The sequence below is a fragment of the Notolepis coatsorum genome (genome assembly GCF_963971535.1).
Source record: "Notolepis coatsorum genome assembly, chromosome: 4".
Lineage (NCBI taxonomy): Eukaryota > Metazoa > Chordata > Actinopteri > Aulopiformes > Paralepididae > Notolepis > Notolepis coatsorum.
Genome location: NC_140168.1, coordinates 226,347 through 238,354, shown reverse-complemented (window position 1 = coordinate 238,354; position 12,008 = coordinate 226,347). Strand labels below are relative to the sequence as shown.

Sequence of the window (12,008 nt, the reverse complement as noted above, 5' to 3'; positions counted from 1 at the left end):
GCTATCGCTTATAGCCCGGGCCGAGAAATACGAAAAAATAAAAAAAAATAAAAAAAACGTGATGTCACTTCCTGCTCAGGAAAACGAGTGTTTTTTTATTTGAGATAATAACGTTATATTGTGCATTGGAAATACAAACATACTTAAAATGAGTAAATATTATTCATTTTAAACATGTTTATATTATTTATAGGGCTATAAAACAAAAAACAAAAAGATACTTTTTCTTGTTCTACTCTCATATAACCAGGCAGGGCCTGAAGGGGGGGCGGCGCCCTTGCGCCCCTAGTGGCAGAGCCGCCACTGGTGTGTGTGTGTGTGTGTGTGTGTGCCTGTGTCTGTGTGTGTGTGTGTGTGTGTGTGTCTGTGTGTGTGTGTGTGTGTGTGTGTGTGTGCCTGTGTCTGTGTGTGTGTGTGTGTGTGTGTGTGTGTGTGTGCCTGTGTCTGTGTGTGTGTGTGTGTGTGTGTGTGTGTGTGTGTGTGTGTGTGTGTGTGTGTGTGTGTGTGTGTGTGTGTGTGTGTGTGTGTGTGTGTGTGTGTGTGTGTGTGTGTGTGTGTGTGTGTGTGTGTGTGTGTGTGTGTGTGTGTGTGTGTGTGTGTGTGTCACTAAAGAGCACTCTCTCTCCCGCTCACTTTCTCCAGTCGCTGAGTCACATGTAGAAACACTCTTAACCACATCCTCTGGGCCGGATGGGTCAGGGTCAGGGTCAGGGTCAGGGTTGAGAGGCCGCTCACCTTACTCCTGGTCCAGGCTCTGGTCTCTGCCTGCGGCGCGGCATCCAGGGAGCTGCCGGACCATTCTGACGACGTCCCTATTCTGTTCAGGTTGACCCCTGGCTTGACCCCTGGCTCGACCCCGAGCGCCTGCTCCACAGGGGCTACGTGACAAAGAGTCAGAGTCATCAATAATCAGTCATCATTTATATAATAATAATAATAATAATAATAATAATAATAATAATAATAATAATAATAATAATAATAATAATAATAATAATAATAATAATAATTTAAATAAAATAGATCCACAGAACTCCCCCCCCCCCCCCAAAAAGTATTGATTAATGAATCATTGATAATGTTTTTGCGGGTCCAACATGAATGTTGTTGTGTCCATGTTGCAGGTATCTCCCCACGTGGAACGCACTGGACACATGACATGCTGGTGCTCTAGTTAGTGCGACATCCAGTTATTAGGGCTGTCAGTTTATTGCGTTAATTAGATTAATTAATTACACAGCAAATTATCACGTTATGAAAATTAATTCAAATATATATATATATATATATATTTTTTTTTAACATTTTTTATTTTCAATTTTTTGACATGACATAAAACTAGACACACAAACATTAAAAGTAAAAATCCACAATAAATCATAGGACTATGATAGTCCAGTATTTAAATCAAAATAAATGTAGATTAAAGGATATATACATAATAATTACGATACACTACAATACATACAAATGCTCTTGCTAGCTCTTCTGCACCCTTCCTTTCTCCTTCCCCCCCACCCCCCCCCCCCCCCTCAAGACCCCCCTTGGACAGTAACCACCATTTCGTTCAACACCAAGGATTACTCATTCAAATGCTGTGCTTTATCTTCTCCACCATATCTGACCAAATTGCTATGTTGGCTTCATTAACACCTAGAATTTGTGCGGTAGATATCTCTAAATAAATCACATCTAGATAGGTAAGAATCCATACCTTCAGGCACATTTTATCCGGTTGAATCCAGCGTGATGCTATTAACTTTTTAGCAGCCGTAAGACTGGACAAGATTAGCCTCTTAACATGTACTGAGTGTGATAACTGAGAGACATCATTCAGCAACAATACCGAAGGCAGTACAGGTATGGTCAGAAACAAAAGTTCTGATAATTGTGTGGTTACTTCTTCCCAGAATATCTTAACAGGGGGACATTCCCAATACATATGCATAAATGTACAGATCTTAACCTTTTAAACACAATGACCATCGAGAGTTTTTTTTTTTTTTTAATCTCATTCATTCCATAAGAACGTAGAATAAACATTTACAGTCTTTTTTAATATGGTCCATTTGCATGTTCTTGGTATCTGATTCTAGGGACATCTATGGATCTCAGGGAATGTGTTCCCAGAGTCAGAAACACTGTGTCTGTTACTAGGCTTGAGTAAATTGTAATGAACCAAATGAGAATATCAATTCAATTCTTTTTCATCTTTGACTGTGAATAACACCATGCTCAAATGTACCAGACCTGAAAAATCTAAGCAAATGAATAAATGGTAGATGATTAAACAGAAGGTTTTGTAGATACAGTACTGAATTCTGCCATCTGGACACATGCAATTTGAAATATGATTATAGAATATAAAATATCAGGCCTAAAATGGTTATGCGATTAAAATGCTATTAATTAGATTAATTAATTACAAATCCTGTAATTAATTAGATAACTTTTTTTAATCGCCTGACAGCACTACCCTATATATACTCTATAGCACCTTTACATTTGTATAAACAATTGTTTTTTGATCTGCAGTGGTATCTACCTTCATCAATGGCCAGTTCAAAGGACTCGGGGGTGCGCTCCGGCAGAGGGGGCACAGGAGACGGAGGGGGCACAGGAGACGGAGGGGGCACAGGAGACGGAGGGGGCACAGGAGACGGAGGGGGCACAGGAGACGGAGGGGGCACAGGAGACGGAGGGCTTCCTGAAACTGGAGAAGCTGCTGAAATCACCGTCATGGTTCAATGGCATCAATATGTTGTAACCCTTTCACTACCACACTACAGAAGGTTAACCTTTCACTACCACACTACATAAGGTTAACATTTCACTACCACACTACAGAAGGTTAACCCTTTCACTACCACACTACAGAAGGTTAACCCTTTCACTACCACACTACAGAAGGTTAACCTTTCACTACCACACTACAGAAGGTTAACGTTAGGTTATGACTATAACCAAGTTCTGTTAGTTAGGGGCGATGCTTGGCATCGCTACTGCACTATCTCGCGTACGTGCACGCGTACTGAATAAACCACAAATGTACCTCTAATACCAGTATTAGTCTGACCACACCCCTCATCAGCTTACCTTCATAAGCAGGTGTGTGTTCACCTGTTCTCCTCCTTCCCAAGCTTTCACCACAAGGTGAGGACAAGGGCTGCAGCGGCGTCCGATGCCAAGCATCGCCCCTAACTAACAGAACTTGGTTATAGTCATAACCTAACGTTCTGTATCGTTAGTGGCTTAGCTTGGCATCGCTACTGCACAAGGGAGGCCAAGCGGAGCCACTTGGCTGACAAATACACCCCGCTGACAGCCCCCCAAAACCATCAGAACAGGGAGGGCCGAGCCCCCCCGACCCCCCCTAATGGAGGGTAGCCCCCCTATTAGGGACGTCACGGGAGGGCGACGGACCCGACCGTGCGAAGAGGCACTCAAGCAACTCAACGCACAGGGTGAGCAGACCGTGGCTTGACCCCACGACTACACACACGCACAACCCGCATGCCACCCGGGAACGAACGGAGGAACAACCTCGTTACTGCCCCCAGAATCACGGGGTCAAGGGCAAACCCAACCCCGTGGCAAGGCCGTAGCAGCGGAGCACGAAGGAAGACCCAGACCCACCAAAAGGACTGGACTCCCTGGAATGGGGGCCCGGAGAAGTCCATGATGCCAGCATCAAGACCCCACCAGGCGGGCACGTAGTGCCCCGCCCCCCACATCGCCAGCGTATTCGGACAAAGGCCCCTCAGTTACTGCACCTGGTATTCCCAGGCGGAACCAACCAGGCCAGAACCTGCCCAGCTTCCGAGATCGGACGAGACCGGGCGTGTTCAGGTCGGTATGGCCGTAAGCCGAGCGGGCCCCGTCCCCCCAATAGTACACCGCCTGGCACACTGACCCTGCAGAATAGGCAGTCAGCATGGCCGTAAGCACACAAAAAAGGTTAACCAACGGAAGCAGGCAGCGCACCGGGGAAAAACCAGGCAACAGGCTGTTAACCCTAGCCTGGAGACTGCGGACGAGACAGGCGCCAGAGGGGACAGCTGAACACAGCCGCCCCGGCGGAAGGAGCGTAAGCTGGCGGTGTTGCATGACCAAGCCTCCATTTAACAACCCCCACCCAGAGGGGTCGAGGCAGAGAAGGCTGACACGATTGGCAGACGTCATGAACGTGCAGGGGCACCCTCAAACGGTGAACCCGGGAGTTGACACTGCTCCAACACACCAGGGAATCAACCACCTCGGTGTTACCCAATGCGGCGGTTGTTCCTATAACCCCTCAAGAAAAAACTCCAAAACACACCTGCGGGTATACACCGGCTATACCGCAGTACAAGTGTTTCAGTTTCCAAAAAGGGTTAACCCAGGCCTACGGGTCGCAAACATCACTTCGGACCGGGCCTGGCGGTACGGGAAGCACAGGGTCACCAGAGGAGGTCAAAAAACCACCCCCACAGGCCCCTCTTCGCCATGCGTGAGAGAGGAGCGAAAAATAATGGAGAACCAGCCCCTAAGCACACCGTACCCGGTATTCCCCGGCGGTCTCCCAACCAAGTACTAACCAGGACCAACCTGTGTAGCGGCCAAGATCCGACGAGATCGAGCGCGTACAGAATGGCATGGCTGTAAGCCATGACGACAGTGCTGAGTAAAAACATACCCAACCAGGGTCTCCATAGCGCTTAACCCTGTGACACCCAGACCGACCTGGCATTTTTCCCCCTGAAAAAAGCCCAAGTCCCTCAGGGTACCAGAACAGCAGATCTGCATCCCCGGCGGACAACGGGTTCAACTGATCTGGACCAGCGTGACCAGAACCAGTCCCGTGCCCTAACCACGCCGACATGCCTACTCCAGGAGAAGGGCAGATATGCGTGTTGATCTTAACATGAAAAGAAGGCGCCACCCAGACGTTCGGACGAACCGCGCCTGGTGGCCCACCCCAAGGGCGTGAGACCCCACTACATATGTTCAGATCCATCCCGTCATCATCCCCCAGACATGAACGAGAATCCGTCGACAACCCACCCAGGTCATGGGATGTGGTCGCCGGAAGAGGAAAAACCCCCATCTCAGTTGCTTTATAAAAACGCTGTTTCAACCACAAGCAACCAAGGCGTGCCAGTCAATCGCCTGTTTACAGCGAGCTAGCACTATACGTGCGTCGGGACACACCCCCATCAATGAACAGGCTATTTAGACCTGTCATTGAATCCCCAAGGCGCCCAGGGGAACGACAAGAGGGGTGTGACACTCCCTAACTCCAACACTTCTGGAATAGAAAGAAGGAAGCATCAACAGTATGTATCCCAGTCTACACAGCCGGGGTAAAAAATGTTCACATTTTTACATCCCACCACCCTCCCATAGGAAAGAGACGGGGATCCCCAGAGAGACTTCCCACGCGAGCTGTACAGATTGAAAAGAATATATTGCACCTTGAGCCATGTAAAAAACTGGTTTTAGGGCCTCCGGGGAAGAGGCACCGAACCCATACACACTCAATAAACGAATTGAATCGAATATACATACAATAGAAAAGGACCCTTCTAGAGGGTCCACTCACTTTGACAATCTGAGGAGGAAGGCTCTGTACTCTGATGGAGGCTTCCCCACATGGAAGAAGGAGTCCGAACTCACAGAAGGCCTGAATAGGCGCTTGGTGAGGAGGAGCCCTGACCACCCCCCCTGAAAACAGATCCATCACATGGACCTGAACAGCACACGGAAGTCCTACCAACAGAGACGCGCACAGTGACGTACTCTATGGCGGGGGAATTCCTGCGGTGCACACGCCCAATATACCAGGCCGTGGGACCAGGAACTCCCTCCCCCCCCCCCCCCCCCCCCCGTAACGTGCCGAACCGCCACGTGACGGGAACCTTGAAGGACAGGGGGTGTACCCCTGACCGACAGAACAATGGGGAGAGGAAAGGTTACCAGTTCACCCCTTTACGACCCCACACCCATGATACGACGTAACGACAAAAAGAGAATATGACACAGTCATAGTCAGCCCTATGAAGCGTTTCACAGCTCCACACAGCGCATGAGCTAACCTGCTATCTGATTTTTACTAAGGAAAAACACAGAATAGAGAAGGCTCTAAGAACCCCGGTCCAACATACACATGTGCTTCTGTGGCCAGTACAACCCAGTTGTAGGTCACATGACACACACAACCCATCATCACCTACAAAAAATGGCAAAAACACTCAACAGAGGAACGCCGTTTTTTTCACAATGAGAGAATACATCATTCTTGATTAGTATCGACCACAGGCCTTGCTAAGCACACATGACAGCAACCAAACCAATTTCCCTTTAGGAAACAAGTTTCTCCAGCAGATTTAGCACAACCTCAGCAATCAAGCTAAGAGTCACATCGTATCCCTACCACACAAAAGACACAATTAATGCACAACATGTCTGATAGGAGGTGATAAAGTCCCCAGGGAACCGGGGGGGAAAAACACAATCCTCCTATTTTACCCTCAATACGGCCAGTTAAAACAGGAAAACCTGTTAATGTGTGAACTCACTGTTCATTGTCATTACAGTCTGAGAAAGAACATTCTTTTACTCACTTGTCACCAAGCATAGCTTCATAGGTTAGTTGCCTTAGTAGTGAGTACACGGTACACATAAACACCATGATGTTTCTCACACAACAACCAGATCAATACATCACGATCTGCACGGAGAAGCTAACTGCCAGTGACAAAAACAGCTCACACACAACCCGCAACGTATCCCAAATGCACTGCAACAACACACGTTTTGGGAAAAAACACCGTTATTCACAATACATTTAGCAAGGTAAAACCAGAAGACGTGTTATGAGGTCTGGCCAACCCCGTACCTACCCGGAACGCAGACCAGCGAAGTGCAGTCACAAGACACCGTAGAACACAGCCGTCCTGTGTTGGTCGACCCGGGCAGCGTCGCCGCTCCACCAGTCGCTACAGTCCTCTTTGTTGACGCAATCCCCGTCTAGGCTCAGGTAGGGTCGACGAACATCCCCTGTCAAGGATGACGTCGTGGTCAAGAGTGTAAAACATGTTAAAATCAAAGCACGTTCAACAGAATAGCATCAAGCTAACGGCTGCTCCAACCGTTCGGGTGCTATTGCTTCCGCTCGCGAGACGCCGATCTAACGACGCACGCGATCAGAAACGAGCTCCCGGCGGCGCGCGAGAAGCTAAACTACCCCGCGCCAGGCCACTGACCGGCTAACCGTAAGCTATGAACATGTAAACAATGACATAACACTCACCCAGACAGGCCGCCGTTCTGAACCCTCCTCACTTTTTAAGAGAAAAGAGAAAACAAGACGTCAACACCGCTTCACAACGGTGACATTACCACGTCCGGCGGAATCAGCACAGTACCAACTGGCCTGTATAGCTGACTTTGAACATGAATCTGCCGCTATCGCACATTACATGCACATATCCCCTCGTGAAGGAATACTCTCATTTGGATATGAAAGATGGGGTCTTAACACGGTGACAGAGAGAATCCACTCGTCCAGAACACACAGGGATCACCAGTGTCAATGGTCGCGGCCCACTAGTTAAAACTATAATGGTCGCCAGACCAAGGCCTTCTGTCGCCTAGGCGGCTAAACAAAGGACCCTAGCCTGGGGCCGGTTTCCATAAACTTTGTCAAGTAGCCCCCATAGCACTAACAGACAAGTGGAGCCCGCCAGCAAACACTACTCACCCAACCTGGAACGCACCGCTCCTCACAACAGCGGCATGTCCGACAGTTCAGCTGTGGCCTGACAGGTTTCACCCCAACAAACACAGCAAGGAACTGCAGTTGAGAAGCATGCAGCGGCGTGCTCCCAATACGAAAACCGGTGGAGGGTTTTTAGAATGATCATCATCTTCTAGACACTCCAGTACGAAGACAATATCGCCGTATTTTCTCGAAAATAGTGAGAGAGAAAATAAAGATATGATGTCAACGTATCCTTGTTTCCCAAGCTGTTCCTAATCCAATTTCTTCCATCATGGTGTCAAGTGTGGGGATCTACCGAGGCACCTCTTCCTTGTGGTGAAAGCGAGAAGGAGGAGAGCAGGTGACCACACACCTGCTTATGAAGGTAAGCTGATGAGGGGTGTGGTCAGACTAATACTGGTATTAGAGGTACATTTGTGGTTTATTCAGTACGCGTGCACGTACGCGAGATAGTGCAGTAGCGATGCCAAGCTAAGCCACTAACGATACAGAACCCTTTCACTACCACACTACAGAAGGTTAACCTTTCACTACCACACTACAGAAGGTTAACCCTTTGACTACCACACTACAGAAGGTTAACCTTTCACTACCACACTACAGAAGGTTAACATTTCACTACCACACTACAGAAGGTTAACCCTTTCACTACCACACTACAGAAGGTTAACCCTTTCACTACCACACTACAGAAGGTTAACCCTTTCACTACCACACTACAGAAGGTTAACCTTTCACTACCACACTACAGAAGGTTAACCCTTTCACTACCACACTACAGACTGTTAACCTTTCACTACCACACTACAAAAGGTTAACCCTTTCACTACCACACTACAGACTGTTAACCTTTCACTACCACACTACAGAAGGTTAACCTTTCACTACCACACTACAGAAGGTTAACCTTTCACTACCACACTACAGAAGGTTAACCTTTCACTACCACACTACAGAAGGTTAACCTTTCACTACCACACTACAGAAGGTTAACCTTTCACTACCACACTACAGACGGTTAACCTTTCACTACCACACTACAGAAGGTTAACCTTTCACTACCACACTACAGAAGGTTAACCCTTTCACTACCACACTACAGACTGTTAACCTTTCACTACCACACTACAAAAGGTTAACCCTTTCACTACCACACTACAGACTGTTAACCTTTCACTACCACACTACAGAAGGTTAACCTTTCACTACCACACTACAGACGGTTAACCTTTCACTACCACACTACAGACGGTTAACCTTTCACTACCACACTACAGAAGGTTAATGTAACGTAGACTCACCTCCCATCAGCCCGAGCGCCTCAGCGGCGCAGTGAGGGGGGATGACCACCCGTAACGCCTCACAGGGTTCTGAGCGCCACTCTGAGAGACAGAATCACAGCACGTGTCGTTACTAGTGGACCACATTTATAGAGCAGCTTTTATCCACAGCCCTGCTCATCGGGAGCAGTTTAGGGGTTAAGTGTCTTGCTCAAGGACACTTCGAGGAGCGGGAATCTAAATGGGAACCTTCCGATTACCAGACGACCGCCCTGAGCCACTGTTACTGTATGGTACTGTACAGTTATGCAGGATAATGTGTGGTATGCATTTATGCATTCGCCTCGATATCATTGATTATGACTTTGAAATCTATAAAAGACTATTAGGAGTTTTCTGACTAAATAAAAGCAACACAAAGTGCAGACATAGAATGAGTATAAATATAGACAGAATAAGAGCAGTGCAATAAAATAGCATGAGATGAAAATAGTGCAATAGTTCTAGTGGTATAATAGACCAGGAAGTAACCACTACCCCTCCCGCGTCTATACTTTCCGTAGCCGCATTTCTGCAGGACGCTCTCTGATTGGCCACTGACTGACGCTCTTTGATTGGCCACTGACATGTTTGCCCAATCGCGTGACGAGCTGTGTCTTTGCCCATTTCCGCGTCGAACAGCCTGCAAACTACCTGGCGTTCTATCGCCCTGCTCTAAGACAAACTCTAACCTTAACCTACTTCGAAAGAGTGCCTAAGCAACCAGTGTAGAAACAGGCGTCGGCCAATCAGAGAGCGTCCTGCAGAAATGCGGCTACGGAAAGTATAGACGCACACCTCCCTATAGACCAGGAAGTAACCACTACACCTCCCTGTAGACCAGGAAGTAACCACTACACCTCCCTATAGACCAGGAAGTGACCACTACACCTCCCTATAGACCAGGAAGTAACCACTACACCTCCCTATAGACCAGGAAGTAACCACTACACCTCCCTATAGACCAGGAAGTAACCACTACACCTCCCTATAGACCAGGAAGTAACCACTACACCTCCCTATAGACCAGGAAGTAACCACTACACCTCCCTATAGACCAGGAAGTAACCACTACACCTCCCTATAGACCAGGAAGTAACCACTACACCTCCCTATAGACCAGGAAGTAACCACTACACCTCCCTATAGACCAGGAAGTAACCACTACACCTCCCTATAGACCAGGAAGTAACCACTACACCTCACTATAGACCAGGAAGTAACCACTACACCTCCCTATAGACCAGGAAGTAACCACTACACCTCCGTATAGACCAGGAAGTAACCACTACACCTCCCTATAGACCAGGAAGTAACCACCACACCTCCCTACAGACCAGGAAGTAACCACTACACCTCCCTATAGACCAGGAAGTAACCACTACACCTCCCTATAGACCAGGAAGTAACCACTACACCTCCCTGTAGACCAGGCAGTAACCACTACACCTCCCTATAGACCAGGAAGTAACCACTACACCTCCCTATAGACCAGGAAGTAACCACTACACCTCCCTATAGACCAGGAAGTAACCACTACACCTCCCTATAGACCAGGAAGTAACCACTACACCTCCCTATAGACCAGGAAGTAACCACTACACCTCCCTATAGACCAGGAAGTAACCACTACACCTCCCTATAGACCAGGAAGTAACCACTACACCACCCTATAGACCAGGAAGTAACCACTACACCTCTCTATAGACCAGGAAGTAACCACTACACCTCCATATAGACCAGGAAGTAACCACTACACCTCCCTATAGACCAGGAAGTAACCACTACACCTCCCTATAGACCAGGAAGTAACCACTACACCTCCCTATAGACCAGGAAGTAACCACTACACCTCCCTATAGACCAGGAAGTAACCACTACACCTCCCTATAGACCAGGAAGTAACCACTACACCTCCCTGTAGACCAGGAAGTAACCACTACACCTTCATATAGACCAGGAAGTAACCACTACACCTCCCTATAGACCAGGAAGTAACCACTACACCTCCCTATAGACCAGGAAGTAACCACTACACCTCCCTATAGACCAGGAAGTAACCACTACACCTCCGTGTAGACCAGGAAGTAACCACTCCACCTCCCTATAGACCAGGAAGTAACCACTACACCTCTCTATAGACCAGGAAGTAACCACTACACCTCCCTGTAGACCAGGAAGTAACCACTACACCTCCCTGTAGACCAGGAAGTAACCACTACACCTCCCTATAGACCAGGAAGTAACCACTACACCTCCCTATAGACCAGGAAGTAACCACTACACCTCTCTATAGACCAGGAAGTAACCACTACACCTCCCTATAGACCAGGAAGTAACCACTACACCTCCCTGTAGACCAGGAAGTAACCACTACACCTCCCTGTAGACCAGGAAGTAACCACTACACCTCCCTATAGACCAGGAAGTAACCACTACACCTCCCTATAGACCAGGAAGTAACCACTACACCTCCCTATAGACCAGGAAGTAACCACTACACCTCCCTATAGACCAGGAAGTAACCACTACACCTCCCTATAGACCAGGAAGTAACCACTACACCTCCCTATAGACCAGGAAGTAACCACTACACCTCCCTATAGACCAGGAAGTAACCACTACACCACCCTATAGACCAGGAAGTAACCACTACACCTCTCTATAGACCAGGAAGTAACCACTACACCTCCATATAGACCAGGAAGTAACCACTACACCTCCCTATAGACCAGGAAGTAACCACTACACCTCCCTATAGACCAGGAAGTAACCACTACACCTCCCTGTAGACCAGGAAGTAACCACTACACCTCCCTATAGACCAGGAAGTAACCACTACACCTCCCTATAGACCAGGAAGTAACCACTACACCTCCCTATAGACCAGGAAGTAACCACTACACCTCCGTGTAGACCAGGAAGTA

General features: G+C 47.9%; 1 protein-coding gene across 1 annotated transcript in view; it reads right to left on the bottom strand.

The window, feature by feature from the left end:
- ptpn22 (protein tyrosine phosphatase non-receptor type 22) overlaps positions 1-12,008 on the bottom strand; it is a 67,585-nt gene that overhangs the window by 17,828 nt on the left and 37,749 nt on the right. Inside the window, exons 16-18 of the mRNA XM_084313295.1 lie at positions 9,064-9,144; positions 2,546-2,707; positions 736-878 (exon numbers count right to left, since the gene is read on the bottom strand). Of these exons, the coding sequence (XP_084169421.1) occupies positions 736-878; positions 2,546-2,707; positions 9,064-9,144 (386 nt within the window). The remainder of the gene's footprint in view (positions 1-735; positions 879-2,545; positions 2,708-9,063; positions 9,145-12,008) is intronic.